Source organism: Artemia sp. Qi Xiang Cuo, chromosome 6 (genome assembly GCF_049724085.1).
Source record: "Artemia sp. Qi Xiang Cuo chromosome 6, ASM4972408v1, whole genome shotgun sequence".
NCBI classification, from domain to species: domain Eukaryota; kingdom Metazoa; phylum Arthropoda; class Branchiopoda; order Anostraca; family Artemiidae; genus Artemia; species Artemia sp. Qi Xiang Cuo.
The window spans coordinates 38,107,099-38,123,304 of record NC_142799.1 but is presented as its reverse complement, the minus strand read 5'-3'; the positions used below and the strand labels follow the sequence as shown (position 1 = coordinate 38,123,304).

At 30.4% G+C, this 16,206-nt stretch overlaps 1 protein-coding gene across 1 annotated transcript in view; it reads left to right on the top strand.

Moving 5' to 3' along the window:
• The window catches only part of LOC148951197 (transmembrane protease serine 2-like), a 44,697-nt gene extending 37,595 nt beyond the window's left edge, over nt 1-7,102 (top strand). Inside the window, exon 3 of the mRNA XM_089091023.1 lies at nt 7,093-7,102. Within this exon, the coding sequence (XP_088947149.1) occupies nt 7,093-7,102 (10 nt within the window). The remainder of the gene's footprint in view (nt 1-7,092) is intronic.
• The last annotated feature ends 9,104 nt before the right edge of the window (nt 7,103-16,206 follow it).

The following is a 16,206-nucleotide window of genomic DNA, read 5'->3' as shown; positions in this document are numbered from 1 at the left end:
AAAAAAACTCATTTCTGAAAAAAAGACTAAAGAAGTAAACAGACTACTTTCATTTGAAAAAGACTATTTTCATTTGAAGAAGACTAAGATCTTTTTCAAATCATGTCGAAAATCCCCCCCCCCCACCGTGTAAAATTTTCCCCAGAAATCCCCACATACCCAGTGAAAAGTTGCTTCCGTGGATAATTCCTAAACGAAGAATTTCTCCCGAGGAAAATTCTCCCTCGCTCATCCTCTATATCCTCTAAACAATTCCAAACCCGCTAAAAGTTGGCCAGGGAACATATCCACACATTAAGTTTAGTCAGCAAAGGCATAAACAACGGGTAAATTTCGTAACTTAAAGCTCTTTCCCCAGAGGCTGTGGAGGGTCATGTTATCCCAAACGGCATAGTTATTGGTCCTTTCAACTGTGCTGAACAGAATAGTTATCTCAAAATTTCGGTCGGACGACCTTGGGAAAAAAGGAGCATAAGAGGGAGGCTAGCTGCCCTACAATCTTGTTGGTCACTTTAAAAGGGTATTAGAAATTTTATTTTCCATCAAATGAGCCCTCTCGGATTTTCTAGGATAACTGGTTTGATATGATCACCCCTGGGGAAAACAAGCAAAAGATCCGTGATCTTTCTTTCGGTAAAAAAAAAAAAAAAAAAAAAAAAAGCGAAAATCCACGTTTTATTTGTAGGGGCTTTAAACCTCTACAATAGTGTCCTGTGGTATGCTGAATTCGATGGTGTGATTTTTACTAAGATCACTTGACATTCTTGGGGTTTTCCCCCTTTTATCAAAAATTGTGGAAATTTTCTCGGACTCAACTTTTGATGGGTAGCATTAAACTTAACGAACTTTTTAAATCAGCATAAAATTGAATTATTTTGATGCATTTATTTTTATCAAAACTTTTTTTAGAGTTTTGGTTACTATTGAGTCGCGTCACTCCTTACCTACAGTTCGTTACCGCTAAGCTTTTGAAAAGATACTTGAACTACTATTCAAGTTTAGTGCTGAGCTAACACCGAACGTAAGCTCTGTGGTTGAGATTACAAACATGCATAGGCGTGGCCAGGTGACCTAGGGTGAGAGGGGGCTGGACCTATTATTATTGACTCTATGGTACATATATACAAATAAATGTGTCGACAAACAATAAAGAATAATAAAAAAAAGTGTTCAATAAATGTTGGGCTTTCTAGAATTAGATGAATAATATAAAACATTTAACCCATAATTTTCATTTGATCTTTCATAATTTTCATTTAATTCATTTTATTAAAATATGGAGTAACATAATTTAAAAAAAAGGTTGTTGAGACCGTCGTTTAAATGTATTATTTTGATAAGCTTTGCTCTAGGGAAGACAGCAAAGGTTACAAGGAAATGTGAGTGTCTAATAATAAGGCATGATTTTTGATAGAGCTAGTTTACGCCAATGATTTAAATGTCGTAGATTAAAATGTTAGCACAGTAAGAGAATTTTTAAACGTTTAAGGGATAAGAAGGCGAGAAAAGGTTTAATACATTAAGGTTATGACTGCTACTACTAGTATTGCTAGTATTGCTTTTAACAACCTACTGCAACATCAAGCCATCTGAGGCCAATACGAATGTGGATGCTCCTCCTCCATCTCAGTCTATTCAATGCTTTACTCTTTACTCCCTGTCATGAAGTCCATATCTCTTTGGATTCGTTTCTACTTACCTTTTCCCGTTCAATTCGAAGCGGTAAGCTTTTCTTTTGGCACCCAGATGGAAGGCCAAAAAGCACAATTCTTAGCAATCCGCCATCCTTTATTCGTATAACATGATCAAGACATTTTAATTTTTCCTTCATTATCAAACAGTTCGTGGTAACAAACTGTAAGTAAGAAGCGACGCGGCTCAATAGTAACCGAAACTCTAAAAAATAGAATTTTGATATCAATAGATAAATTTAAAAAATCGACATATCATACTGATTCGGAACAATTGAGATTCATTAAGTTCAGTGGGTACTTGTGCATTATATCTTACACACCGCTATATACTGTATCGGGAAACATTCAAGGAAACCAGTCAAACGGGTATTTGGAATAGAGAAATAGATCGCAAAGCGTGATTTCTCATTGTGTTTACAATATTTAAACTATTGTGTTTTTGGTGTTTAGGGGAGGGTAAAAGGTGCCTAGGTTACGTTACGCAAAATTTTTAATATATGCTATGCTTTACCCCCCCCCCTAATGTGCAAATATATAGCCGCAATTTGTTTCTAAAATATTATATTTTCAACATATTTTATTTTATTTCATTAGCATTAACCAAACTTGACTTCTTTCGAGTGTAATATATAATGTACATGAGTAGAGATGCCTCAGGAGGTCCCACGGGGACTCCTTATTTGGGCATAGAGTCATTAGGGAGAACACGTGGTTAATGGGGTCAATGACCTAAAGTCAGTCATTAATCAAATTGTTTCCGGGCAAAGTTTAATAATGTCTGACAGGTACTGTCAATCATTAATCAAATCGTTTCCAGGCGAAGTCCAATAATGTCTGACAGGTGATGTCAAGATTGATTGATATGTCACGAAAGGGGAATTAATTTGTTGTTTCTAAGGGGAATTATTGATTCAAGAAAGGGGAATTAATTTGTTGTTTCTAAGGGGAATTATTGATTCACGAAAGGGAAATTAATTGTTGTTTCTAAGGGGAATTATTGATTCAAGAAAGGGGAATTAATTTGATGTTTCTAAGGGGAAGGTGGGGAAGAGATATATTGATTGCGTAATCGAAGGGAGAGAATTCCCGAGAAATTGATTACATAATCGGTAGAGCCCTATAAGGAGCTCGTGACGGGAATCCATTTATGGGCATAGAATGACGTAATCAACTAGGACAAATGGATTCCTGAAAAATTGATTACATAATCGGTAGAATCCTATCAGAAGGTCATGACGGGAATCCATTTATGGGCATAGAATGACGTAATCAACTAGGACAAATGGATTTCTGAGAAATTGATTACATAATCGGTAGAACTCTATCAGAAGGTCATGACGGGAATTCATTTATGGGCATAGAATGACGTAATCGACTAAGACAATTGGATTTCGGAGAAATTGATTACATAATCAGTAGAACCCTATCGGGAGGTCCTGACGAGAATCCATTTATGGGCATAGAAAGACATAATCAACTAGGACAAATGGATTTCTGAGAAATTGATTACATAATCGGTAGAACCCTATCAGAAGGTCATGACGGGGATTCATTTATGGGTATAGAATGCCGTAATCGACTAAGACAAGCAAGTTAATTTCTTAATATCACTCCTAAACCCCTTTTGCAACTTAAATTACTTATCTTTTTCACCCACAGCTATACTTTACAGCTTTTTGGATACCTCAACACCAAGAAATACTTTTCAAAGACCATTTCAGAGCAAGTTACTTTCTTAATGTCCCTTCTAAACCCGTTTCCCAACTTGAAGTACCTGTCCTTTTCACCCACAACTATACTTTACAGCTTTTTAGATACCTTAACACCAAGAAATACCTTTCAAAGGCATTTCAGAGCAAGTTCCTTTCTTAATGTCATTCCTTAACCCATTTTTACAAGTTGAAGTACCCATCTTTTTCACCCACAACTATACTTTACTGCTTTTTGGATACCTCAACATCAAGCAATACCTTTCAAAAAGCATTTCAGAGCAACTTCTTTTCTTAATGTCCCTTCTAAACCCATTTTCCAACTTGAAGCATCTATCCTTTTCACCCACAATTATACTTTACAGCTTTTTTGGATACCTCAACACCAAGAAATACCTTTCAAAAGACATTTCAGAGCAAGTTCCTTTGTTAATGTCCCTTCTAAACCCATTTTACAAATTGAACTACCCATCCTTTTCACCCACAACTTAGTTATAGGTAAGAGTTTGAAGTTTTACCTTAGAGACTTAGCTTAGAGTTTTAGTTTAGTTTAGTTTTAATTAAGAGTTTAGAGTTTTTAGCTTAGAGTCTTAGCTTGGAGTTTTTGTTAGAGTTCTAGTTTAGTTTTAGTTAAGAGTTTAGAGTTTTTTATCTTAGATTCTTATCTTAAAGTTTTATTTAGAGTTCTAGTTTATTTTAGTTTAGTTACAGTTAAGAATTTAGAGTTTTAGCTTAGAGTCTTATCTTAGAGTTTTTGTTAGAGTTCTAGTTTAGTTTTAGTTAAGAGTTTAGAGTTTTAGCTGAGTCTTAGCTTACAGTTTTTGTTAGAGTTCTAGTTTAGCTTAGTTTTACTTAAGAGTTTAGTTTAGTTTTAGTTAAGAGTTTTTTAGCATAGAGTCTTAGCTTAGAGTTTTTGTTGAAGCTCTAGTTTAGTTTAGTTTTAGTTTAGAGTTTTAGCTTAGACTTAGAGTTTTAATTAGGGTTTTACTTAAAGTTATAGTTTGGTTAAGTTTTAGTTAAGAGTTTCGAGTTTTAGCTGAGTCTTAGCTTAGAGTTTTTGTTAGAGTTCTAGTTTAGTTTAGTTTTATTTAAGAGTTTAGAGTTTTACCTTAGAGTCTTGGCTTAGAGTTTTTGTTAGAGTTCTAGTTTAGTTTAATTTTAGTTAAGAATTTTATGTTTTACCTTTGAGTTTCAGTTAGAGTTCTAGTTTAGTTTACTTTTAGTTAAGAGTTTAGTGTTTTACCTTAGAGTCTTAGCTTAGAGTTTTAGTTAGAGCTCTAGTATAGTTTTAGTTAAGAGTTTAGAATTTTTAGCTTAGAGTCTTAGATTAGATTTTTTGTTGAATTTATATTTTAGTTTATTTTTATTTAATAGTTTAGAGTTTTAGCTTATAGTCTTATCTTATATTTTTTGTTAGATTTGAAGTTTAGTTTAGTAATAGTTAAGAGTTTAGAGTTTTAGCTTAGAGTCTTAGCTTAGAGTTTTTGTTAGAGTTCTAGTTTAGTTTAGATATAGTTAAGAGTTTAGAGTTTTTAGCTTAGAGTCTTAGCTTAGATTTTTTGTTGAAGTTTTATTTTATTTTAGTTTTAGTTAATAGTTTAGAGTTTTAGCTTAGAGTCTTAGCTTAGAGTTTTTGTTAGAGTTGAAGTTTAGTTTAGTAATAGTTAAGAGTTTAGAGTTTTAGCTTAGAGTCTTAGCTTATAGATTTTTTAGAGTTCTTGTTTAATCTAGATATAGATAAGCGTTTGGAGTTTTACATTAGAGATTTAGCTTAGAGTTTTAATTTCGTTTAGTTTTAGTTAAGAGTTTAGAGTTTTAGCTTAGAGTCATAGCTTAGAGTTTTCGTTAGAGTTCTAGTTTAGTTTTAGTTAAGAGTTTAGAGTTTTAGCTTAGAGTCTTAGCTTAGAGTTTTAGTTAGAGTTGAAGTTTAGTTTAGTTACACTTAAGAATTTAGAGTTTTAGCTTAGAGTCATACCTTAGAGTTTTACTTAAAGTTTTAGTTTGTATAAGTTTTAGTTAAGAGTTTCGAGTTTTAACTTAGAGTCTTAGCTTAGAGTTTTTTTGTTAGAGCTCTAGTTTAGTTTAATTTTAGTTATGAGTTTGATGTTTTACCTTTGAGTTTCAGTTAGAGTTCTAGTTTAGTTTAGTTTTAGTTAAGAGTTTGATGTTTTACCTTAGAGACTTAGCTTAGAGTTTTAGTTTAGTTTAGTTTTAGTTAAGAGTTTAGAGTTTTAGCTTAGAGTCTTATCTTAAAATTTTTGTTAGAGTTCTAGTTTAGTTTAGTTTTAGTTAAGAGTTTAGAGTTTTTAGCTTAGAGTCTTAGTTTAGAGTTTTTTGTTGAAGTTATATTTTAGTTTATATTTTTATATTATAATTGGAGTTTTTTTTATATTTATATTTTATTTTTGTTTTATTTAAGATTTTATATTTTTATCTTATATTATTAGATTAGATTTTTTTTTATATTTCTATTTTAGTTTATTTTTAGTTAAGAGTTTAGAGTTTTAGCTTAGAGTCTTAGCTTAGAGTTTTTGTTAGAGTTCTAGTTTAGTTTAGTTATAGTTAAGAGTTTGGAATTTTACCTTAGAGACTTAGCTTAGAGTTTTAGTTTAGTTTAGTTTAACTTAAGAGTTTAGAGTTTTAGCTTAGAGTCTCAGCTTAGAGTTTTTGCTAGAGTTCTAGTTTAGTTTAGTTTTAGTTATGAGTTTAGTGTTTTTAGCTTAGTGTCTTAGTTTATAGTTTTTGTTGAAGTTCTAGTTTAATTTAGTTTAGTTTAAGAGTTTTAGCTTAGACTTAGAGTTTTAATTAGAGTTCTAGTTTAGTTAAGTTTTAGTTAAGAGTTTCGAGTTTTAGCTTAGAGTCTTAGCTTCGTTTAGTCTTACAGTTTTAGTTTAGTTTAGTTACAGTTAATAATTTATAGTTTTAGCTTAGAGTAATAGCTTAGAGTTTTAATTAAAGTTGTAGTTTGGTTAAGTTTTAGTTAAGAGTTTAGAGTTTTAGTTTAGAATCATAGCTTAGAGTTTTCATTAGAGTTTTATTTTATCTTATTTTTAGTTAAGAGTTTCGAGTTTTGGATTATAGTCTTATCTTATAGTTTTTTTGTTAGAGTTCTAGTTTAGTTTAATTTTAGTTAAGAGTTTGATGTTTTTACCTTTGAGTTTCAGTTAGAGTTCTAGTTTAGTTTAGTTTTAGTTAAGAGTTTGGTGTTTTACACCTTAGAGACTTAGCTTAGAGTTTTAGTTTAGTTTATTTTTAGTTAAGAGTTGAGAGTTTTTAGCTTAGAGTCTTATCCTTAAGTTTTTGTTAGAGTTCTAGTTTAGTTTATTTTTAGTTAAGAATTTAGAGTTTTAGCTTAGAGTCTCGGTTTAGAGTTTTTTGTTGCAGTTCTACTTTAGTTTAGAGTTTTGGCCTAGACTTGAGTTTTAATTATAGTTCTATTTTAGTTTAGTTTTATTTAAGAGTTTATTGTTTTAGCTTAGAGTTTTTGTTATAGTTCTAGTTTAGTTTATTTTTATTTAATAGTTTATAGTCTTATCTTAGAGTCTTAGCTTAGAGTTTTTGTTAGAGTTCTAGTTTAGTTTAGTTTTAGTTTATATCTTAGATTTTTTATATGAGATTAACAGATTATATTTTTTTTTTTAGAACTATTTTAGTTTAGTTATATTTAATAGTTTATATTTTTATTTTAGATTCTTATAATAGATTTTTATTTAGGGTTGAAGTCTAGCTTATTTATATTTAGGATTTTAGAGTTTTGCCATAGAGTCTTATCTTAGAGTTTTTGTTACAGTTCTAGTGTATTTTACATATAGTTAAGCGTTTGGAGTTTTACCTTCGAGACATAGCTTAGAATTTTAGTTCGGTTTAGTTTTAGTTAAGAGTTTAGAGTTTTTTAGCTTAGAGTCTTAGCTTAGAATTTTTTTTAGAGTTATAGTTTAGTTTAGTTTTAGTTAAGAGTTTAGAGTTTTTATCTTAGAGTCGTAGCTTAGTATTTTTGTTAAATTTCTAGTTTATTTTTAGTTAAGAGTTTAGAGTTTTATCTTAGAGTCTTAGCTTAGAGTTTTTGTTTGATCTTTAGTTTAGTTTAGTTTTAGTTAGGAGTTTAGAGTTTTAGCTTAGAGTCTTAGCTTAGAGTTATAGTCAGAGTTGAAGTTTAGTTTAGTTATAGTTAAGAATTTAGTTTTTAGCTTTGAGTCATAGTTTAGAGTTTTTGTTAGAGTTCTAGTTTAGTTTAGTTAAGAGTTTAGAGTTTTATCATAGAGTCATAGCTTAGAGTTTTTGTAGAGGTTGAAGTTTAGTTTAGTCATAGTTAATAGTTTAGAGTTTTTAGATTAGAGTCTTAGCTTAGAGTTTTACTTATAGCTCTTGTTTACTCTAGTTTTAGTTAAGAGTTTAGATTTTTATCTTAGAATCTTAGATCAGAGTTTTTGTTGAAGCTGTAGTTTAGTTTAGTTAATAGTTTTGAGTTCTACCTTAGAGTCTTAGCTTAGAGGTTTACTTAGAGTTGAAGTTTAGTTTTGTTATAGTTAAGGGTTTAGAGTTTTAGCTTTGAGTCTTAGCTTATAGTTTTAGTTAGAGTTCTAGCTTAGTTTAGTTTTAGTTAAGAGTTTAGAGTTTTACTTTAAAGTCATAGCATAGAGGTTTATTTGGAGTTCTAGTTTACTTTAGTTTTAGTTAAGAGTTTTGAGTTTTACCTTAAAGTCTTAGATTAGAGTTTTAGTTAGGGTTGAAATTTTGTTTAGTTTAGTTACAGTTAAGATTTTATAGTTTTAGCTTAGAGTCTTAGCTTAGAGTTTTAGTTAGAGTTATTGTTTAGTTTAGTTATATTTAAGAATTATAGCTTAAAGGTTTAGCCTAGAATCATAGCTTAGAGATTTAGTTACAGTTGAAGTTTAGTCTAAACTAGCATAACCACAAAATTACACAATATTGCATAGACAAACCAAACCCCTCGGTTAGATTTGGTTCGTTGAGGGTAGCGGTTCGTGTTCTCCACTATTAAGGTCGGTTAGATTCGGTTGGCTTAACCTCAGCGCTACTGATACGCCAGCCTAATCTAACCTAACTTAAACGTGGAGAAACTTAACCTCTAACCTAACCTAATCTAAACTATGGTTTTGGTATTTCTATGCAATATTGTGCAATTTTGTGGTTATGCTAGTTTAGACTAAACTTCAACTCTAACTAAATCTCTAAGCTATGATTCTAGGCTAAACCTCTAAGCTATAATTCTTAACTATAACTAAACTAAACAATAACTCTAACTAAAACTCTAAGCTAAGACTCTAAGCTAAAACTATAAACTCTTAACTATAACTAAACTAAACGAAACTTCAACCCTAACGAAAACTCTAATCTAAGAATTTAAGGTAAAACTCAAAACTCTTAACTAAAACTAAACTAAACTAGAACTCCAAATAAAACTCTAAGCTATGACTTTAAAGTAAAACTCAAAACTCTTAACTAAAACTAAACTAAGCTAGAACTCTAACTAAAACTCTAAGCTGCTCATGATAAGCTAACCTAATCTAACCTAACTTAAACGTGGAGAAACCTAACCTCTAACCTAACCTAACCTAATTTAACCTATGTTTTTGGTATTTCTATGTAATATTGTGTAATTTTGTGGCTATGCTAGTTTAGACTAAACTTTAACTCTAACTAAATCTCTAAGGTATGATTCTAGGCTAAACCTCTAAGCTATAATTCTTAACTATAACTAAACTAAACAATAACTCTAACTAAAACTCTAAGCTAAGACTCTAAGCTAAAACTATACACTCTTAACTATAACTAAACTAAAGGAAACTTCAACACTAACTAAAACTCTAATCTAAGACTTTAAGGTAAAACTCAAAACTCTTTACTAAAACTAATCTAAACTAGAACTCTAAATAAAACTCTCTGCTATGACTTTAAAGTAAAACTCTAAACTCTTAACTAAAACTAAACTAAGCTAAAACTCTAACTAAAACTCTAAGCTAAGACTCCAAGCTAAAACTCTATACCCTTAACTATAACTAAACTAAACTTCAACTCTAAGTAAAGTTCTAAGCTAAGACTCTAAGGTAGAACTCAAAACTCTTAACTAAACTAAACTAGAACTTTAACAAAAACTCTAAGCTAAGACTCTAAGATAAAACTCTAAACTCTTAACTAAAACTAAACTAAACTAGAACTCTAAGTAAAACTCTAAGCTAAGACTCTAAGCTAAAAACTCTAAATTCTTAACTATGACTAAACTAAACTTCAACTTCAACAAAAACTCTAAGCTATGACTCTATGATAAAATTCTAAATTCTTAACTAAACTAAACTAGAACTATAACAAAAACTCTAAGCTATGACTATAAGCTAAAAACTCTAAATTCTTAACTATAACTAAACTAAACTTCAACTCTAACTATGACTCTAAGCTAATAATCTAGGCCAAAACTCTAAACTCCTAACTAAAACTAAACTAAACTAGAACTCTAACAAAAACTCTAAGCTAAGACTCTAAGCTAAAACTATAAACTATTAACTAAACTAAACTAGAACTTCAACAAAAACTCTAAGCTAAGACTCTAAGCTAAAAAATCTAAACTCTTAACTAAAACTAAACTAAACTAAACTAGAACTCTAACAAAAACTCTAAGCTAAGACTCTAAGCTAAAATTCTAAACTCTTAACTAAAACTTAACCAAACTATAACTTTTAGTAAAACTCTAAACTAAGATTCTAATGTAAAACACCAAACTATTAACTAAAGGTACACTAAAAAAAAGCGCTAACAAAACCTCTAATCCAAGGTTCTGAACTAAAAAAAACTCCAAACTCTTAACCAAAACTAAAACAAGCTAAGAATCTATGCTAAGTCTATAGGGTCAGACTCAAGACGCTTAACTATATCTAAGCTAAACCAGAACTCTAACAAAACTCTAAGCTAAGAATCTAAGCTAAAACTCTAAACTCTTAACTATTAATAAACTAAAATTCAACTCTAACAAAAATTATAAGCTAAGACTCTAAGCTAAAACTCTAAACTATTAACTAAAACTAAACTAAACTAGAACTTCAACAAAAACTCTAAGCTAAGAATCTAAGCTAAAAACTCTAAACTCTTAACATAAACTAAAAAAAAAATATAACTCTATCAAAAACTCTAAGATAATACTCTAAGCTAAAAATCTAAACTCTTAACTAAAACTAAACTAAACTAGAACTCTAACAAAAACTCTAAGCTAAGACTCTAAGCTAAAACTCTAAACTCTTAACTAAAACTAAACTAAACTAGAACTCTAATTAAAACTCAAGTCTAAGCTAAAAATCTAAACTAAACTAGAACTGCAACAAAAAACTCTAAACTAAGACTCTAAGATAAAACTAAACTAAACTAGAACTCTAACAAAAACTTTAAGATAAGACTCTAAGCTAAAACTCTAAACTCTTAACTAAAACTAAACTAAACTAAAACTCTAAGCTAAGTCTCTAAGGTAAAACACACAACTATTAACTAAAACTAAACAAAACTATAACTCTAACTGAAATTCAAAGTTAAAAACATCAAACTCTTAACTAAAATTAAACTAAACTAGAACTCTATAAAAAACAACTCTAAACTAACAGTCTAAGAGAAAACTCCAAACTCATAACTATAACCTAGCCTAACTAAAACTTTCAGTAAAATTATAATCTATGACTCTAAGCTAAAACTCTCAATTCACAACCATAACTAAACAAGACTTTAACTCTAACCAAAACTCTAAGTCTAAGCTAAAACTCTTAAACTAAACTAAACTAAACTAGAACTTCAACAAAAACTCTAACTAAAACTATAAGCTAAGACTCTAAGGTAAAAATCTAAACTCTCAACTAAAACTTAACTAGACTAGAACCCTAAAAAAAACTCCAAGCTAAGAATATAAGGAAGAAATCGAAACTCTGAACTAAAGCTAAGCCAAACTACAACTATAAGAAAAACTCTAAACAAAGACTCTAATGTCAAAATCTCAATTATTATCACTAACTAAAATAAACTAAAACTCTAAGACTAAACGCAGCTAAGACTCTAAGCTAAAAACTCTAAACTCTTAACTAAAACTAAACTAAACTAGAACTCTAATTAAAACTCTAAGTCTAAGCTAAAACTCTTAAACTAAACTAAACTAGAACTTCAACGAAAACTCTAAACTAAGACACTAAGCTAAAAAAACTAAACTCTTAACTGAAACTAAACTAAACTAGAACTCTAACAAAAACTCTAAGCTGAGACTCTAATCTAAAACTCTAAACTCTTAAGTAAGACTAAACTAAACTAAAACTCTAAGCTAAGTCTCTATGGTAAAACTCCAAACTCTTAACTATAACTAAACTAAACTAGAAATCTAACTAAAACTCTAAGCTAAGACTCTAAGCTAAAACTCTAACCTAAAATTCTTACATAAAACTAAACTAAATTAGAACTCTAGCAAAAACTCTAAGCTAAGACTCTAAGCTAAAACTCTAAACTCTTGAATAAAAATAAAATAAACAATAACTCTAACTAAAGCTCCAAGTCTCATCTAAAAATCTAAACTAACCAAGAAATGCAATAAAAAACTTTAAAGTAAGACTATAATCATAAAACTATAAACTCTTAACTAAAACTAAACTAAAAAAGAACTCTAATAAAAATTCTAAGATAAGACTCTAAGCTAAAACTCTAAACTCTTCACTAAAACTAAACTAAACTAAAACTCTAAGCTAAGTCTCTAAGGTAAAACACCAAAATCTTAACTAAAAATAAACAAAACTAGAACTCTAACTGAAACTCAAAGGTAAAACATCAAAATCATAACTAAAATTAAACTAAACTAGAACTCTAACAAAAAAAACTCTAAGCTAAGACTCTAAGCTAAAACTCGGAACTCTTAACTAAAACTTAGCCAAACTAAAACTTCAAGAAAAACCCTAAGGTATGACTCTAAGATAAAACTCTAAATTCTTAACTGTAACTAAACTAAACTTCAACTCTAACTAAAACTCTAAGTTAAGACTCGAAGGTAAAACTCTCAACTCTTAACTAAAACTAAACTAGAACTCTAACAAAAACTCTAAGCTATGTCTCTAAGGTAAAACCCAAAACTCTTAACTAAAACTAAACTAAACTAGAGCTCTAACAAAAACTCTAAGCTAAGACTCTAAGCTAAAAAACTCTAAACTCTTAACTAAAACTAAACTGAACTAAAACTCTAAGTTAAGTGTCGAAGGTAAAACTCCAAACGTTTAACTATATATAAACTAAACTAGAACTCTAACAAAAACTCTAAGCTAAAACTCTATGCTAAAACTCTAAACTCATAACTATTACTAAAATAAACTTCAACTCTAACAAAAACTATAATATAATAATATAATCTAAAACTCTAAAATTATTACTAAACTAAACTAGAAAGTCAACAAAAACTCTAAGCTAAGACTCTAAGCTAAAAATTATTAACTCTTAACTAAAACTCAACTAAACTAGAACTCTAACTTAAACTCTAAGCTTAGACTCTAAGATAAAATTCTAAACTCTTAACTAAAACAAAACTAGAACTCTAACTAAAACTCTAAGCTAAAACTCTAAGGTAAAACACTAAACTTTTAACTAAAAGTAAACTAAACTAGAACTCTAACTGAAACTCAAAGTTAAAACATCAAATTCTTAGCTAAAATTAAACTAAACTAGAACTCTAACAAAAACTCTAAGCTAAGACTCTAAGGTAAAACTTTAAACTCTTAACTAAAACCAAACTAAACTAGAACTCTAACCAAAACTCTAAGCTAAGACTCAGCTAAAACTCGAAACTCTTAACTAAAACTTAACCAAACTATAACTTTAAGTAAAACTCTAATTAAAACTCTAAGTCTAAGCTAAAACTCTAAACTAACACTAAACTAAACTAGAACTTCAACAAAAACTCTAAGCTAAGACTCTAATCTAAAAACACTAAACTAAGACTCTAAACTGAAAACACTAAACTCTAAACTCTTAACTAAAAATAAACTAAACTAGAACTCTAAAAAAAAATCTAAACTAAGACTCTAAGCTAAAACTCTAAACTCTTAACTAAAACTAAACTAAACAAAAACTCTAAATTATGACTCTAAGGTAAACTCCAAACTCTTAACTATAACTAAACTAAACTAGAACTCTAACAAACACTCTAAGCTAAGACTCTAAGCTAAAACTCTAAACTCTTAACTAAAACTAAACTAAACAAAAACTCTAAGCTAAGACTCTAAGCTAAAACTCTAAATTCTTAACTGTAACTAAACTAAAATAAACTAGAACTCTAAATAAAACTCTAAGCTAAGACTCTAAGCTAAAAACTCTAAACTCTTAACTAAAACTAAACTAGAACTCTAACTGAAACTCTAAGCTAAGACTCTAAGCTAAAAAACTCTAAACTTTTAACTAAAACTAAACCAAACTAAAACTCTAAGCTAAGTCTCTAAGGTAAAACTTCAAACTCTTACCTATAACTAAGTTGTGGGTGAAACGGATGGGTACTTCAATTTGTAAAATGGGTTTAGAAGGGACATTAACAAAGGAACTTGCTCTGAAATGTCTTTTGAAAGGTATTTCTTGGTGTTGAGGTATCCAAAAAAGCTGTAAAGTATAATTGTGGGTGAAAAGGATAGATGCTTCAAGTTGGAAAATGGGTTTAGAAGGGACATTAAGAAAAGCAGTTGCTCTGAAATGCCTTTTGAAAGGTATTGCTTGATGTTTAGGTATCCAAAAAGCAGTAAAGTATAGTTGTGGGTGAAAAAGATGGGTACTTCAACTTGTAAAAATGGGTTAAGGAATGACATTAAGAAAGGATCTTGCTCTGAAATGCCTTTGAAAGGTATTTCTTGGTGTTAAGGTATCTAAAAAGCTGTAAAGTATAGTTGTGGGTGAAAAGGACAGGTACTTCAAGTTGGAAAATGGGTTTAGGAGGGACATTAAGAAATTAACTTGCTCTGAAATGGTCTTTGAAAAGTATTTCTTGGTGTTGAGGTATCCAAAAAGCTGTAAAGTATAGTTGTGGGTGAAAAAGATAAGTACTTGAAGTTGAAAAATGGGTTTAGGAGGGAAATTAAGAAAGTAACTTGCTCTGAAATGGTCTTTGAAAAGTTTTTCTTGGTGTTGAGGTATCCAAAAAGCTGTAAAGTATAGTTGTGGGTGAAAAAGATAAGTACTTCAAGTTGGAAAATGGGTTTAGGAGGGATATTAAGAAAGTAACTTGCTTGTCTTAGTCAATTACGTCATTCTATGCCCATAAATGGATTTCCGTCATAACCTTCTGACAGGTTTTTACTGAGTACGTTATCAGTTCCACAGAAGGCCAATTTTTCTAGCTTCTTACGTGTTTCTTAACTTATAATTGGGGATTCGTTTTAACCTCCCGGTATGGTTCTACCGAGGTTTCTTACATTTCCACATAAAACCATTTGACTTAGTCGACAACGTGAGTCTTGGCTCATAAATGGATTCCTGTCGGGATTTTTTCATAGCGTTCTAATAACTATGCTATCTCTTTATCCGAAGTCACTTTGTCCTATTTGATTACGTAATTATATGACCATAAATGGATTCGCCTCATGACCTTCTGATAGGGTTCTACCGATTATGTAATCAATTTCTCAGAAATCCATTTGTCCTAGTTGATTACGTCATTCTATGCCCATAAATGGATTCCCGTCACGAGCTCCTTATAGGGTTCTACCGATTATGTAATCAATTTCTCGGAAATTCTCTCCCTTCGATTACGCAATCAATATATCTCTTCCCCACCTTCCCCTTAGAAACATCAAATTAATTCCCCTTTCGTAAATCAATAATTCCCCTTAGAAACAACAATTAATTCCCCATTCGTGAATCAATAATTCCCCTTAGAAACAACAAATTAATTCCACTTTCTTGAATCAATAATTCCCCTTAGAAACAACAAATTAATTCCCATTTCGTGACATATCAATCAATCTTGACATCACCTGTCAGACATTATTAAACTTCGCCTGGAAACAATTTGATTAATGATTGACAGTACCTGTCAGACATTATTAAACTTTGCCCGGAAACAAATTGATTAATGACTGACTTTAGGTCATTGACCCCATTAACCACGTGTTCTCCCTAATGACTCTATGCCCAAATAAGGAGTCCCCGTGGGACCTCCTGAGGCATCTCTACTTACATGTACCGTTTAGTGTTATACATCAAAGGCTATGAACCTGAGAAAATTTGCCAGATTTTCAAAAAATGAGAGAAATACCCCCTAGAAGTCAAAGAATCAAACAGTTTGTGGTAACGAACTGTAAGTAAGGAGCGACCCAGCTCAAAAGTAACCGAAACTCTAAAAAACTTAATTTTGATACCAATAGATACATCAAAAGAATAAGATTTTAATGCTGATTTCAAATATATAAGTTTCATTAAGTTTAGTCATACCCATCAAAAGCTACGTGCCTGAGAAAATTTGGCTGATTTTAGAAATAAGAGGGAAAGACCCCCTAAAAGCTATTGAACCTTAATGAAAATCACACCATCATATTCAGCGTATAAAAGAACCCTACTGTAGAGATTTCAAGTGCCTATCTACAAAAATGTGGAATTTTGCATTTTTGCCTGAAGAAAGATCACGGATCCGTGTTTATTTGTTTTTTTTGTTTTTTTGTGTTTTTTTTCCAGGGGTGATTGTATCGAACCGGTGGTTCTATGATATCATGGAAGGGCTCATTGGAGCGGAAATTAAAAGTTCTAGTGCCCTTTTAAGTGACCAAAAATGGAGGGCAACTAGCCTCCCTCCCACACTC